This window comes from Priceomyces carsonii (assembly GCF_900007245.1).
Source record: "Priceomyces carsonii strain CBS4050 genome assembly, scaffold: Debaryomyces_carsonii_scaffold_2, whole genome shotgun sequence".
Classification (NCBI taxonomy): Eukaryota; Fungi; Ascomycota; class Pichiomycetes; order Serinales; family Debaryomycetaceae; genus Priceomyces; species Priceomyces carsonii.
The window spans coordinates 850,529-865,970 of NW_026946675.1; the positions used below are offsets into that span (position 1 = coordinate 850,529).

At 36.1% G+C, this 15,442-nt stretch overlaps 9 protein-coding genes across 9 annotated transcripts; 6 read left to right on the forward strand and 3 right to left on the reverse strand.

The window, feature by feature from the left end:
• Positions 1 to 244: 244 nt before the first annotated feature.
• Positions 245 to 2,251, forward strand: PRCAT00001916001 (protein-transporting protein; the record flags this gene model as incomplete). Its single annotated transcript, XM_062951737.1, has 1 exon — positions 245 to 2,251. The coding sequence occupies one exon, from the start codon at positions 245 to 247 to the stop codon at positions 2,249 to 2,251; it is 2,007 nt and encodes a 668-aa protein (XP_062808710.1).
• Positions 2,252 to 2,334: 83 nt separating this feature from the next.
• Positions 2,335 to 2,859, reverse strand: NAT5 (peptide alpha-N-acetyltransferase subunit; the record flags this gene model as incomplete). The annotated part of the gene is made up of 1 exon (XM_062951738.1): positions 2,335 to 2,859. The coding sequence occupies one exon, from the start codon at positions 2,857 to 2,859 to the stop codon at positions 2,335 to 2,337; it is 525 nt and encodes a 174-aa protein (XP_062808711.1).
• A 222-nt stretch (positions 2,860 to 3,081) lies between these two features.
• On the forward strand, positions 3,082 to 3,525 carry DAP1 (Dap1p; the record flags this gene model as incomplete). Its single annotated transcript, XM_062951739.1, has 1 exon — positions 3,082 to 3,525. The coding sequence occupies one exon, from the start codon at positions 3,082 to 3,084 to the stop codon at positions 3,523 to 3,525; it is 444 nt and encodes a 147-aa protein (XP_062808712.1).
• A 160-nt stretch (positions 3,526 to 3,685) lies between these two features.
• Positions 3,686 to 5,545, forward strand: MEX67 (Mex67p; the record flags this gene model as incomplete). The annotated part of the gene is made up of 1 exon (XM_062951740.1): positions 3,686 to 5,545. One exon carries the CDS (start codon positions 3,686 to 3,688, stop codon positions 5,543 to 5,545), a length of 1,860 nt encoding a protein of 619 aa, XP_062808713.1.
• A 188-nt stretch (positions 5,546 to 5,733) lies between these two features.
• On the forward strand, positions 5,734 to 7,053 carry SPT14 (phosphatidylinositol N-acetylglucosaminyltransferase; the record flags this gene model as incomplete). The annotated part of the gene is made up of 1 exon (XM_062951741.1): positions 5,734 to 7,053. One exon carries the CDS (start codon positions 5,734 to 5,736, stop codon positions 7,051 to 7,053), a length of 1,320 nt encoding a protein of 439 aa, XP_062808714.1.
• Positions 7,054 to 7,072: 19 nt separating this feature from the next.
• NIP100 (Nip100p) lies at positions 7,073 to 9,940 on the reverse strand (the record flags this gene model as incomplete). The annotated part of the gene is made up of 1 exon (XM_062951742.1): positions 7,073 to 9,940. One exon carries the CDS (start codon positions 9,938 to 9,940, stop codon positions 7,073 to 7,075), a length of 2,868 nt encoding a protein of 955 aa, XP_062808715.1.
• A 1,321-nt stretch (positions 9,941 to 11,261) lies between these two features.
• On the forward strand, positions 11,262 to 12,236 carry MRPL40 (mitochondrial 54S ribosomal protein YmL40; the record flags this gene model as incomplete). The annotated part of the gene is made up of 1 exon (XM_062951744.1): positions 11,262 to 12,236. One exon carries the CDS (start codon positions 11,262 to 11,264, stop codon positions 12,234 to 12,236), a length of 975 nt encoding a protein of 324 aa, XP_062808716.1.
• A 119-nt stretch (positions 12,237 to 12,355) lies between these two features.
• Positions 12,356 to 13,603, reverse strand: RPT4 (proteasome regulatory particle base subunit; the record flags this gene model as incomplete). The annotated part of the gene is made up of 1 exon (XM_062951745.1): positions 12,356 to 13,603. One exon carries the CDS (start codon positions 13,601 to 13,603, stop codon positions 12,356 to 12,358), a length of 1,248 nt encoding a protein of 415 aa, XP_062808717.1.
• A 235-nt stretch (positions 13,604 to 13,838) lies between these two features.
• Positions 13,839 to 15,269, forward strand: GCD1 (translation initiation factor eIF2B subunit gamma; the record flags this gene model as incomplete). Its single annotated transcript, XM_062951746.1, has 1 exon — positions 13,839 to 15,269. The coding sequence occupies one exon, from the start codon at positions 13,839 to 13,841 to the stop codon at positions 15,267 to 15,269; it is 1,431 nt and encodes a 476-aa protein (XP_062808718.1).
• Between the last annotated feature and the right edge of the window lie 173 nt (positions 15,270 to 15,442).

The following is a 15,442-nucleotide window of genomic DNA, read 5'->3' on the forward strand; positions in this document are numbered from 1 at the left end:
TAGGGAGTCAGTTTCTATAATGTTTTAGCCTAATAATTAACTTCAATAATAATATTCAACTAGTTAATTTTTTTATTGATAGTGTATACGTTCCTCTGTAGGTCGTGTAGTGCTGTTTTTTTTATTGTATGTAACACGTCGATGCAAGTTCAGATTTTGAAATAGTAGCGAGGTTCGTTGTAAGAAATTCTACAGTTCTGAAACATTACTATATGAACTAGAAGAATAACAACTAAGTTCGATTATGGCATCAGAGTATATATATGATGAAGAGGGCGAGACCTGGCCATATTTTGTCTTGGCTGTTCTCACATTCATATTGATTCCAGTTACATTCAAATGGATATACAATGTATTTGATCACGATGATCCCAGGAGTGTAAATCTGTCCATTAAGGGTTCTATTTTGGAAAATTCAAAAACAATTGGAACTGAAAACTCTGCTGAAGTGAATAAGTTCCAAAGTGGACAAAAATCTGCCAGGATCTTTAACAAGACCTTGGTTTTCATAATTACTGGGTGGATCTTAGTGTACTACATTGGAGCGAATTTCACCAAAGAAGCTAATATGCAAGGTATATTCGACCCTTATTCAATCTTGGAAATCTCAGCTTCTGCCACCGAAAGGGAAATTAAGAGCCGCTACAGAAAATTATCTTTAACATTTCACCCAGATAAACTTCCGAAAGATATAACGGACACAGTTAAAGAGGAAATGGAAGCCGCTTTCATCAGAATTAACTTGGCTTATAAAGCCTTGACTGATGAAACGACAAGGGACAATTTTTTAAAATATGGTCATCCTGATGGTCCCCAAGAGATCTTTCATGGAATTGCTATTCCAAAATTTCTTGTTGAAGGTAAATATTCTCCAGTGATGATTGTGGTTTATTTCTTATTGATCGGATTCTTTTTACCATTGATAGTTGGAACTTGGTGGAAGAATGTAAAGTCTCATACAAGAAAGGGATTACATGTGGATACCGCTGCTTTATTCACAAGAAAGCTAGCTGATAAAAATCCAGCAATAGTGATTACACCAACTTATCTTTTGGATTGGATTTGTTCGAGCAATGAGATTAAATCTTCCTTTACTCATTTAAGCCCATCAGAAGTGAAAGAAATTATCTTAAAATATATGCACCGTGAATTCGAATCAATTTCTGAGGCTGAGAGCTTAAAAATCATTTCAATGTTGCCAAATCTAATTAATGGATTGATTGACATTGCTGTTATATTCAGACACACAGATATTGTTCTTGCGGCTTTTGATCTTCAAAAGTCCGTAATTCAAGCAGTACGGCCCACTGGAAAATATCAGGAATTACTTCAGCTTCCATATGTAAATTCAAAGACTGTTGAGAGTCAGGAAATTAAAAAGTTAGGTAAATTGATGACGTTATCGGAGGATGAAGCGAAGAAGATTTTAGGTATAGAAGACTCACAAAAGGTACAAAAATCGTTAAGCGTCGCTTCTCGTATTCCAAGTTTACGTATCATCAAATCTGAATTTAAAGTACCTGGCGAAGAAGTTGTTCCACCCTCATCTAGTGCTCACTTAGTTCTTCAATTTTTGGTTAAGTCACCAAAGTTAAAGTCTATTCCTAATGTACCAGAGGAAGAGCTAATAGAGGAAGAGACATTCGACTACTTGAGAAATCCTTTGGAGTCAAATGATAAACAGCCACAATTGCCATATTCTTATGCCCCATACTTTCCTAAAAATATTCAAAATAACTGGTCTGGTTACTTTATTGCTCAAAAAGATGGAAAATTGTTGGAGGGAAGCACCACAGCGAAGCTTGAAAATATCGACTTAAGTAATATTGAGCTTGATCAAGAATCATGGAAAAATGGTGACGCAATTGTGGGCTCTTTTAAAATTCCATTCCCAATGACCTCACCATCAAGCGTTGGAACATACCATTACAGAGTTATTTTAAAAAACAATGCATATTTTGGCTCAGACGTGGATATACCTGTGTCCATGGTTGTAGAAAGACCTCCTTTCAAGAAGCCAGTTAAGCTAGAAAGAGAGAATGATGAAGATTCTGATGACAGTGATATTTCAGATCCAGAGGAAGATACATTAGCTGGAGCTTTAGCTGCATTAAGAGGAGGAAATGTCAAAAAATCAACAAAGGATGGGGAATATGAAGAAGACTATGAAAGTGATGCAGATAATGAAAGTATTTTCACTGACATAAACACGGACACTGAAGATGAAAGTGACGAAGTTAAAGGCAAGTAGAGTATAATTCAATGTTTATGAAATTCATCGTCATCATAGAGACATTCACGATAAAAATTATAAAGAGATCTATTAAATATATATTAGACTTTTTTGTATAACACAAAGGCATCAGGATATTCAAGTCCTTGTTTAGCGTAATAACCTTCTACTACCAGCTCAGACTTCTTAAATCCCTTCTTAATATACCAATCAATTGCTTCCACATTTTTAATATGTACATGAACAATAATTTCATGAATGTATTTTTTCTTAGTCTCCTCTATCACATAGCTAAGTAATTTTTGCCCGATACCCAAGTTCCTATAAGCTTCAAGAACTGCTAAGCTCTCAACATAAACAGCATTAGGGAGCATTTTAGGCTCCAATTGTTGTCTTCGTGCTTCTTCAAATGACGTAGGCTTATGCGATGTATTGACAGGCTTAGCTTTAAGAGCTCCCACTGGCAACTCGGTGTAATATGCCAAAATTGAGATTTGATCAGATTTTAAGGCTTCTTTGTACCATTGATCTGGATAAGACGTAGGTAAGGTAACTTCATTTATCTTCTTAAAAACCCCCAAATTGTTGACGGTAATGCTATCTAGCGATATTATATCTCTTTTCATTGTTAAAGTGAGCTACTATGCTGATGGTGATTCATTTAGAGTAAATTTCTGGAAAGTAAAAGGCATAACAGTCGGGTCATGTGCGAAGAGTACTAAAATACGTAGTTAATAATTCACGTGCAATGGTTGGTTTCTGATTGTGACACCCTTCAAAGGATAAGTAAACACTATCGAACAGGGAAGAGAAGATACACGTTTAAAGTTAACCTTGCTAAAGTTGATATGCTTGCGACTATAATTGTTATTTTATTTGTTCTCTATATGGCTAGAAAGATCTTTACATCAATGTTGTCTGCTGACCCGATTGGAGCTGAAGAACAGGATGAGGCTATTATTGCTGGCAAGTTTACTCCAGAAAAATTACAGAAGTATAATGGATCAGATCATCCCAAGATCTTTATTGCTGTGCGTGGAAAGATTTATGATGTTACCCAGGGATCTGCTTTTTATGGTCCTGGTGGTCCGTATGAGAACTTTGCTGGCCGAGACGCTTCTCGTGGTTTAGCGAAGAATTCTTTTGAAATGGAATACTTAACCCCAATCGATGCGCCCATTGATTCTTTGAATGATTTATCTGAATTAGAAATAGAATCTTTGGATGGTTGGGAGCAGCACTTTGAAAATAAGTACGGAATTGTTGGTACCTTACATAACGAATTGCCTTAAGAGGAGGTTTCTTTAGTCAATCCATCGAAATAAATCTTTCGGCAACTGGGTTGCCGTTAAGCGGTAAAATACTAGTAATTATTGCACAACACTGTAGGATTGAAGACTTGCCATTGATGTGGTAGTGTATAACACATTTCAAGCTCTAGTAAATTTGAAAATGAAAAATTTGGATATATCTAATTCTTACTTTAAGCTTCATCTGCTCAATATAATGAGTTACCGTGGAAGAGGCAGAGGCGGTTTCCAAAGTAATTTTAATAACAGAAATCCAAGTCAACAAAATGTCGATTCTTTTCTTTCTGCCAATTCGGTCCCGGTTGAGATATTAGGATGGAACGGTGCCAGTCCTGATGATTGTATTAACTTTATCTCGAGAAAGTGTAAGATTGTGGTTAGAAATTTTTCTGTTGACCCGGGCAGTGGTATCCTTAAGGGTTATGTCAAATCATCGAATGATGCTGATGAGCTCTGTAAGTGGAGTGGTGTAAAGTTCGCTGGCCAATCATTGAGAATTACAAAAGTAGCGGACGCAAATTCTATTGGTAGTACATTGGGGTCTACTAATACTAATTCTAATAATACAATTGAAGTTATTACTGGATTTTTACGGTCTAGATATCAACCTGAAATACGAATGTTGAACTTAGCAGCTGTGAAGCAGGATCCAAGTTTAGTTTCCAAAGGTTTTTTCGCGTCTCTCTCAACAACTTCGAAGTTTTTCCCAGCATTGATGAAGGTTGCAAAGGAGCTAAAATTAAGCTTGACGAGCGTCGACCTCTCAGGTAATGAATTAACAGACCTTTCGATGATATCATCACTTGCGTATACCTTTCCTATGCTTGAGAACTTGTCATTACTGAACAATAACTTGTCTCGTTTGAAGTCCTTCGAGACATGGAAACATAAACTTAACTTCTTAAGAGAGCTCATTATAACGGAGAATCCTATTCTCAATTTACATAATCCAAATGACTTAGTTAATCTCAAAACCGAATTGATGAGAATTTTCCCTCGCCTTATTGTATTAAATGGTGAAATTATAAGAAACGAACAAGTTTTGATGACTAATTTGACATTCCCATTTGAACCCTCTCAAGGGATGTTTTTTCAAGATGATGAAATTCAAAATATATCAACGAATTTCGTTGCCAATTACTATAAACTCTGGGACAATAACAGACAGGAATTGTTAATCCTTTACCAAAATGAATCTCAATTTTCGATGCAAGTGGATTCAGCTCACCCACACTCTCTGGAGTCTAATACGAACCAATTTAACAATAGCACAGACTTTGGATATTATCTTCCACAATCACGGAACCTAAGTCGGGTTTCTTCGACAAAGTCAAGGATGTCACGAGTTGCTAAGGGTCAATCCGAAATATATGAACTCTTTAAATTATTGCCAAAGAGCCGTCATGAGCTAGTATCAAAACCTACTCTATTCTGCATGGAAAGTTTTAGGTTTCCTCAGTTGGATGGTATAATGATCACTTTGCATGGAACATTTGAAGAAACTGCAGCACCTGAAAATGTGGACATGAACAATACTAATCCTTCAGGTCCAAGAGGCAGGTTCACACACCATAAAAATAAAAAGATACCGCTAAGTAATAAAAGCTTCGATAGAACATTTATTATTATTCCGGGTCAAAATGGTAGCATGATTATCGCCAGTGACCTTCTCTTGGTGAGACCCGATGTTGGATCCCAAGATTGGAATTCGCAAAATTCGGCCACCCCTCATGCTTCGAGAGAAAACCTCTCCCCTGCCGCTTCGATATCGCCACAGCCTCAACCGCAACCAACACCTTCTGCGGAAGACTTGCCCCCAGAGGTTAAAGCAAATTTGAATCCTATGCAGCAAGATATTCTAGTCAAGGTGTTACTAGAAACTAAGTTGACGTTACAGTACGGTATTATACTTGGAGAGCAAAGTAATTGGGACTATCAACAATGTATTATAAATTTCAAAAACTCAGTTGCAGCGCTACCGAGGGATGCTTATGTATCATGATCATTATTTCTATTTTTGTACTTAAATTTAATTTATAGAAAAGTTGTACACATAATCTAGTAGTTTTTTTTTTCTCGTTTTTGGAGTATTTGATAATTGATTGATCACATTAGTGTTTAATATTTCAAGATAGGATTGCGCTTTATAATTGTATACTAGGATCATGACTTAGACACCCAAAAAGAAAAATGAGATATAACATAGCAATGGTTACAGATTTTTTCTATCCCCAAGCTGGAGGAGTTGAATTCCATGTCTATCATTTATCACAACAGTTGATAAATCTAGGACATTCAGTTATAATTATAACACATGATTATGGGTCAAGAAATGGAGTACGAACTTTAGCAAATGGTCTCAAGGTTTACTACGTGCCTTTTCAGGTGATTTTTAGAAACTGTACAGTTCCAACTGTTTTCCTGGCGTTTCCTATTTTGAGAAATATATTTATAAGGGAGGATATAGACATTGTTCATGGACATGGGTCTTATTCTAGCTTATGCCATGAAGCAATTATCCATGGGCGTACTCTAGGTCTACGGACAGTTTTCACTGATCATTCGCTATTTGGGTTTGCAGATATTTGGTCTATCGTTGGTAATAAAATTTTAAAGTTCACTTTGAGCGATATTGGCCATGTTATTTGCGTTTCTCATACCTGCAAAGAGAACACTGTCTTGAGGGCTTCTATAGACCCATTGTTGGTATCTGTGATTCCAAATGCGGTAATTTCAAACGATTTCACACCTAGTCACATACCTAAGAGCACTAAAGATTCAAAATCCATAACAATAGTTATAATTTCCAGATTATTTCCGAACAAAGGTGCTGATTTATTAACTGCAATCATTCCTCGCATATGCGCCCAAAAGCCGGAAGTAAATTTTTTGATTGCAGGTGATGGACCCAAATACCTTGATCTTGAGCAGATGCGAGAGAAGTACTTTTTGCAAGAAAGAGTTACCATGATTGGAGCTGTAAAACATGAGGAAGTGAGAGACGTTATGATTCAGGGAGATATATATTTACATGCTTCCTTGACCGAGGCTTTTGGAACGGTCATTGTAGAAGCTGCCTCTTGTGGGCTATTTGTGGTGACTACAAATGTGGGAGGTATCCCAGAGGTTCTTCCTAATCATATGACGAGCTTTGCAGATCCAGATGAAGACTCCTTGGTAACAGCAACTTTAAAAGCCATACATCTAATTGAGACTGGTCAAATAGATAATTCAAAGTTTCATGAACAAGTCGCAAAAATGTACAGCTGGGAAAATATTGCGAGAAGGACAGAAAATGTATACAGATCTTTGAATTTGGAGACCCTAAATCAACCTCTAATTAAGAGATTACAGAAGTATTATTGCTGTGGAATTATTGCAGGAAAATTCTTTGTATTATGTGTTATTGTTGATATTTTCGTAAATGTAATCCTCGAATGGCTCTATCCAAGAAATCATATAGACAAAGCTACAAAATGGCCGTCCAAAAGCGAAGAAAGTATGGACTAAGGTGTCTTCCTTGTTGGAATTAGTTATTCAATGAAATTAAAGCATCATTCTTGAATTTTTCGTATATCTGCATTTTCTCCTCAAATTGATATTTAATGAATCGTGGAAGATCAACTGTAGGTTCCCAAGCATTTCTATTGTCATTCAATCGTATGCGCTTAGAAGAAGCAGTTATTTCATTCAACAAGTATAGGCAATTACTAAGTTTAGACCTTGAATAATTTTGCTTTCCACGCAGGAGGTCTGAGAGCCAAGAGTGGTCGTCATCCAGCTGGTATAAACGCGGTAAAATACTAATAGCCTTTCTTAATGCGACTGTTTCTTCCAACAATGCTATGTTTTGGTTGCATTGTTGCGCAGAAGCGGCATCACTAAACATTTCAAAAGAGTGGCCGCCTTCAATTAATCGATTAGATTCTATTAAACTTTTCATATCCTTCTCTAATCTTGAGTAAGACTCGACTAGTTGAGCAAATTTGGTCTTATTCTCTTGGTACTCTTCATTAAGTTTAGAGATTGTTTCCTGAAGCTGTGTAATTTGAAGGTCAGAAGTGGTTTTAAGAGAAAGCATATTATTTTCTAGTAAGTCAATGTTGAGATTCAATTCCAGTATAATTTTATCCTTCGCCGCTAGATTCTCATCTAAAACGCCCAGCTGGTCATTTAAAGACGTGTGCTTTAAAGAGCTTGTACTTGATACCCGCAAGCTCTTATCTTTCGTACTTTGCAGAGATATTTGCACATCTTTATTTAAGATTATGGTTGAGTAGTTTATATCAAGAGTTGACAATCCACATGCTACGTGTTTCCTTATACTCAAAAATATGTCTGAAGTATTGGATTTCGAATTGTAATTTATACTTTCGAAGAGAAGTAAGCACTCGTCATCAGAAGATTCCATTTTATCTAACTGAGTCAACACGTGGAAAATTTCATGAATATCAATGCAAGTTTCTTCAACAGATCGAGCAAATTCACCATCAACCTGAAAATCAAGCTCTAGCCTATTATCTAACAAGGAGATATCAGAGATTAATTTCAGGGTAAAATCTTTAAGCTTACGCAAATCTTTATAGAGAGTATCTATGCTAGATTTCATAAGTTTTAAATTACCAATAGCGGGGGTGTTTTTTGTGCATAATAATGAATCAACACAAGTCTGTAGTTTCTGAAGAAATAATAATATGAAAACTGATTCATGAGCTATGATATTGCAATAACATTTGAGTATAAATTTCTTGACAAAAAGTAGCTCCAGATTCTCTTTTATGATTTCTGCAAGTGACATGCGAGGATAAAACCTCCAATATTCAAATGAAATGTCGGCCAATTCACCTTGTTTAACCTTTTCGATAAGCTGTACGACATTAGGTTCGAGAGCATCAAGGTTAACATTGATGGTTCCAATTCTATCAAGAAAAAGATCATTGCTAGAATTGACTTCGCATAACACGGCACTAGCACTCAAATATTCTGCTAACCCATCGACTGTACTTTTAACAAATGGCACATGATCAGGGGATGAGAAGAAGTCATCTGGAAAACCACTCAATGATTCCAGAATTATATTACAACAAGAAGCGAGGAATTTAAATCGTAACGAAATATCGATATCCTCAGAATTTCCAAGTTCATTTCTGTTTAGATTTTTAAGAAAACTTATATGGGTATTAGCAATCTTTAAAGAAAATCTGTTTAAGACATCATCTGCTTCGTATTTAGAAATCTTTAGCCTCAATGATTCCATTTCACCACTGAAGCTCTTCAAATTTTCAATAGTCTGCTTTTTGGCAGAATCCAGGAACTTGAATAGTTTTGCTTCCAAAAACTTGTTTTTTTTTTCAAGGTCTGATATGGCGTTTCTATCTGATATTGCAATTCGCTTGAGTTCTTCAAGGTCTCTCCGTAAGTCTTGCTCCATAAGCGCGTGTGTTTCTTCCAAACCTCTATTCAATTCGTTTAATTCGTTAAGTTCTTCGACCTCTTTTGAAAGTGTCTTGATTTTCTGATTTAAACTGTCATTTTCTAAATTTAAATGTTCAATTATCTTCTCCAGCTGTGAAACTGAGTCTAGCTGTTCTCGTAAATATCCAATAGTTGACTCTGCGGTCAAAGCTTTGTCTGATAATAAATTAGCTTCATTCAAACTTGCTTCCATCGCCACCAACTCATTTCTCAAAGTTTTGATCTCAGTAGTCATCTTCAATTCCTTATCGTTGAGCATCTTCTGCATATTTAATAATGCAATCTCTAGTTGCTTATTTTTCGACAACACAGAGCTGATTTCAGTTTCAGATAATTGAGTCCCACCAATTTGACTCTGAACTTCTTTTTCAATCTCCTTATTGAGCTCCAATTCTTCTTGCGTCAATTGAAATTCTGCCTTCAAATCTTCATATTTAAATCGTACATCTTCAATTTCAATTTGAAGATTCTTATTGGCATCTTCAAAATAATCTCTATCGATTAAAGCCAGCTCTAATCGTGTCTCCAAATCTGCGTATTTATCTGCATACTCCTGTAATGCTAGTGCCCTTTCTCTGTATTCTTCCATTCTTTTAGATACATATTTCAACTTTTCCAGTAATCTACTTACTAGTTTCTCCAAAGCAGCAACATCACCTGTTTGGAAAAATTCAGATTCAACAACCTTTCTATGTTCGTCGACAGTAGATACGATTTCTTCTTTTGCAAATATACCGTGATTTTTGTCCTGCTTGACGCATGTAAAGTATCTTATACCATTTACTGATCCGTCATTTCTTCCAACATGTTGATCAAGTTCAATTCCGATCCAAGTTCCTTGAGCAAACTCTGTTGGACCTACAAATTTGACTATGCCTGGAAGATCTTTTACTAGCACATTTTGGCCTAAAAAAAATTTCATCTATCATGAATTCTTAATAGTTTTGTTTGTAACTACAAAACGGGATAAATATCATAATAAAGTTGAGACGCGAAAAAGATACACTTTGCAAAAAAAAGTCTAGAGTTGTATCATAAGAAATATTAAAAGGGAAGGCTAGATGTCTAATCCGAATAATTCATCTATCACCTCTACGGTTGGTAGCGGTAGTGGCCAGAAAAGAAGCATGGGAAATTTAAAACTTGAGTTATTGAATGAACAAAAACAAGAAATAAGAGAGGCATTTTCATTATTTGACATGAACAACGATGGGTGCTTAGACTATCACGAGCTAAAAGTGGCATTCAGAGCACTTGGATTTGAATTGAGTAAAAGGGAAGTTCTAGATATTATTCATGAATATGATACTGATGACAGTAACTTGATAACATACGAGAATTTCTTTCAAGCGGGTAAGTGACTTTGTTATAAATATCTAATAGGTTAGAATGATCCCATTGATACTAACGGTGTGAAATATAGTAGGAGAAAAAATAGTAAATAGAGATCCCTTAGATGAAATCCGCCGGGCGTTTAAGTTGTTCGATGACGACAGTACTGGAAAAATAAGCTTAAGGAACTTAAGAAGAGTAGCGAAAGAATTAGGAGAAAATCTAAGCGATGATGAATTGAGGGCGATGATTGACGAATTTGATTTAGATGAAGATGGAGAAAGTATGTAATATTTCGATGTTTTGTATCTTGTTTTACAATTTTTCAGATATAGATTTACTAACAACCTTTAGTTAACGAACAAGAATTTATAAATATATGCACAGAGTGATGTTTAACATGGACTAGCTGTCAATATAATTGTGGCAGTTTTTCTTTTTATTTTTTGACTCTTAGAGAAACATAACCGTAGTTCTTTAGATACATGTTTATCTAAATGCAAAAAATTTCAATCTTACTATTTTGTAGTTTTGTAGGAGCATTTCGAAGCAGTTTAGAGCCTAATATGTAAGAGAGACCCCCCTATTACCAATGTGGTTATACTTAATAGGGCCTTCGATCGCTACATGTAGATTTAGATTCATTTATTGAAGCTAAGTCTGTTGCCTAGGTTGTTTCGACAAGAATTTCTGTTTATGGAGAAGAGAAAAAATTAAAACTAAGTTATCCTTATACAATATGACGAGCAAGCCATAAAGTCGTCACTTCTATTCTTTCAAAAGTTGCAGCTTAGCACTCATGACATTATTTCTGAAAATCGTGCGCTGTGCAAATTAGTTTTTCAAAAATTAATTTTGGTTTTCAAAAGCTGTAAGAACATCTTAAACTCAAGAAGATTGCAGTATCAAGAATGTCTTGGAATAATGCCAGAAAAAGATTTCAGAGGAACCTCGATAGGTATCCGAAGGCTCTTCGTGCAGTTTACGAAGCCAAGCAAAAGGAATATACGTTGCCAACCTTTGAACCAACTATCTTCCCAATTCCCAAGAACGAGAGAAAGTATAAATTGGAAGACATAGGGTTTACCAGCGGTGATTTGGCATATATAACTGAAGGGGAGCATAAGGGGTTGGTTTCCACGATCTTCCAGTATTCTTCAGAGCTAGATGCTGTGTTGTTGTCGGATGTCAATTCTAAAAGAATTATGCCCAAGGTGAATTGGGTCGAAAATCAAACAACTCATCTTATGGATTTTCCTGATTATGTTCCACGCTCTCATATAAAACTTGCAGCAAAGGACAAGGATGAAAATGGAAATGTTTACTATGTTGTGGCAAATAGCGTAGTTTATAAAGACAGATATTATGATGATAGATACAAAAAATGGTTACCTAAAAGATTTGTGAAACATCATGAATCAATAGAAGTACCTTGGCCGAGCCCCCCACAGGATCCTAAGGATGGCTCGCTCTCTACAAAGGCTGAGGATGTTTTCGAAAAATCGTATGAGCTTCAAAGTATTGCCAAGCTGCCTGTTCCCAAAGATGCGTTGAGCCAATTGAGGAATCCATACTCTAAACATAAATCTAAAATACTCACAGATAGTCAAGCCAGAAGGATCAATGCTCCTGATATGCCTTTATCGGATGAACAAAAGATTTACTTGGCCAAGGAAGCTCAAAGACCGACAAAGACATATCAAAGATTATCAGAAGAGGTCCAAGATTATATTGGTAATCGTATTTCGCAACATCTTGCCAAGATAGATAACCCAGCCCTACTTGCTCACTTGGATGCTTTATCAAAAACTACTATTCCAGATTTTGCGAATACAATGAAAAAAATTGAGACCCTTGAGGCAAAGAAATCTGATCCTGAAGTGTAGATGACGAATGTCAGAAGAAGTATATTTTATTATTCGTTGAATGTGCATGTATATAGTATAATCTACTTGATGGTAACGAGTCAGGGAAAATATAGATTCTATATTGATTATAAAATAACTTATAGCTTTTCGTAATCTAATTTCCCCTCTAACTTTTTGACATCTGCTACTTTTCTGACAGCTTTCATTAAGTCATTTTGCACGATATAATCTCTCTCATCTCTGATAGCAAAGAATCCGGCCTCAGTTATGACGTTCCTAATATCTGCACCATTAAAGCCATCACTCATCTTCACTGCGGCATCAAAGTCAAACTCCCCGTGTTTAGCTACTTTAGATGTATGGATCTTGAATATCTCTAATCTCCCCGCTTCATTAGGCAATCCTATCTCAATCTTTCTATCTAACCTACCTGCTCTGAGCAAGGCAGGATCCAAAGTATCGGGCCTGTTGGTGGCCATAATCACTTTAGTTTGACCAAGTGTGTCAAACCCGTCCATTTGATTCAACAATTCCATCAACGTACGTTGAATTTCTCTATCCGCCGAAGTACCCTCGCTAAACCGACGACCTCCAATTGCATCAATTTCGTCCATGAATATAATACATGGTTCATGTTCTTTAGCATATGCGAACATTTCTCTGATCAATCGAGCAGATTCTCCAATATATTTATCAACTATGGCGGATGCCGGAGAAAAAATGAAATTAGCACCAATAGTAGCTGCAACGGCCTTAGCTAACAAAGTTTTACCCGTTCCCGGTGGGCCATACAATAAGACACCTTTAGGTGACTTGATACCAACTCTAGTGAACAATTCTGGGTTCTTTAAGGGTAGCTCAATTACTTCACGCAATTCCCTTATTTGGTCAGTCAAACCACCGATACCATTGAATGAAATTTCACCAGGTTCGAATGTTGTCATATTATAAACTAATGGATCAACCTCTCTTGGCAATATTCTCATTATTGTAAGCGTTGTCATGTCCAAGGAAACTCGAACACCACTCTTCAAATTCTCTTGCTTTATAGTGTTTCGGCGTCCGACTATATACCTTGGGCCACTGGATGCTTTTACGATGTATCGTTCGTCATCTAATTGTTTCAAAACCTCGCCAATAATTTGGCCCACAGATTGTAGTGCTTTGATATCATTCTCAGTCTTATCAAAATCTTTGTCTAGGCCCCGTATACTCATTCTCAACTCCTTCAATCTAGCATCCCATTTTCTGTGCTCAATCAATTTATCTTTAAATTTACCAAGTGCTCTCTCTCTTTCTGGATCTAATGATTCTTGTTGTGTCTCATTGTGTTGATCGTCCGCATTTAACGCGGCTAAAAGGGGGTCATTTTCTTCTGTACTCATATTCGCTATCTGTTGAATAATACAATTGAAAGCGAAAGAATTTTAGTGATGACTTCAAGTCGAACAAATCCAGTTATCTTTATATGAAGTGGCAAACATCAGACATCAAATATCGAGAAAATGAACTCGGCACGTGATCAATATAATGATGTATCAGAAAAGATTTTATGTTAGATTTTGAACGACAGGAGGACAATAGAACAATATAGATCTTCAGCTCGTAAAGGAGGGTGCTATGGAACTACATGCTATTATTCTATGTGGAGAGGGCAAAGCTTTGTCTCCACTTTCTCGTGCAAGATTAACAGGTACTCCAAAAGCACTTTTGCCAATTGCTAATGTGCCAATGATTGAATATGTCTTGGAATGGTGTGAAAGAGCATATTTTCCTAAAATTACCGTAATATCTGACGAAATATCAGGTGAGCCTATACAAAAGGCAATTGATGCTTATAGGGACAAATCTCTGGTGAAGTCTGTAATTAATCAAAATGAACAAGCGTCAACGGACAGCATATTTGACTATTCACCAAATATACTGTTGTTGACTTTTGATAGCCACTATAGTGGTGAGATTATTTCCTTCTTAAGCAAATCTCAGGAATTACGGCCAGATCAAGATTTCGTGTTACTTCCATGTGACTTTATTACAAATCTACCTCCTCAAGTGCTTATTGAAGCATATAGAAACAGGTCGGACACTGATTTGGGGCTAGTCGTTCATTATAGAAATCAACTTGAAATAGAGGATAGAAAGTCTAAAATTTTTCCAAAGAACTTCACAGTTTATTCAGAATTATCTGAGGATAATCCTAGTTTATTGGATATTTTCATGCCAGAAGATATAAAATATCATAAATCTTTACAGATAAGAACTCAATTATGTTGGAGGTATTTTAATTCGATTGTGACTACGAAGCTTCTAAATGGTGGCATATTTTTTGGCTCATCCAAGATATTTAAAATTTTTGAAGAGAACCAAGATCAGTTTTCTGAAACCTATTTCGAAAGACCAATATTGAAAGTCATTCGGGACCTCGCAAGGAGATCTTGGAAACATTCCGTTAAAAAAGAAACAATCGGGTTAATGATTGTTCCACAACAGGCCACTTTCTTTAGAAGTAATAACCTTCCAGTTTTGATGGAGGCGAATAGGTATTTTATGAAATTGGAAGCAGCTTCAAAAGCACAATTACAATCAAGCCAAGTAAAGGATAAATTTGGAGCGAATGTCGGTGTGGATTCTTTAGTCGGCGAGCACTCGCAATTAGGCGAGAAAACTAATGTGAAAAGAACTGTGATAGGCTCAAATTGTAATATCGGCAAAAGAGTGAGGTTGACTGGATGTCTCATTTTGAATGGAGTAACTATTCATGATGATGTTCAGCTTGAGAATTGTATCATTGGAAATAATGCCATCATCCATTCCAAGGCTAAATTGATAAACTGTAATGTGGAATCTACAAACGAGATTGCCAAAGGAACTCAAGCTAAAGGTGATACATTACTCTGTTTGTCTTTGGAAGGCTTGGTTGAGGATATTGTTATTGGGGATTCTACGTCTGAATCTGACTCCGAATCCCTCACAGGGTCCGAGGACAGTCTGACCGAAAACGATTTCATAGATGAATTTGAGGACAATGATGACGGTTTATTTGGACATTGATAATTTTAAGTACATAATTTTGCATAATACATCTACATTTATCCTCATCAAAATCTTAATCACTAAGTAGACTAAATTATTTGTATAATGTAATAACGACATGCTATATAATTTCATATTCCGTTCGATCTATTAATAATGCAAATGGGGTATAAACAATGAGCTAATGTTTT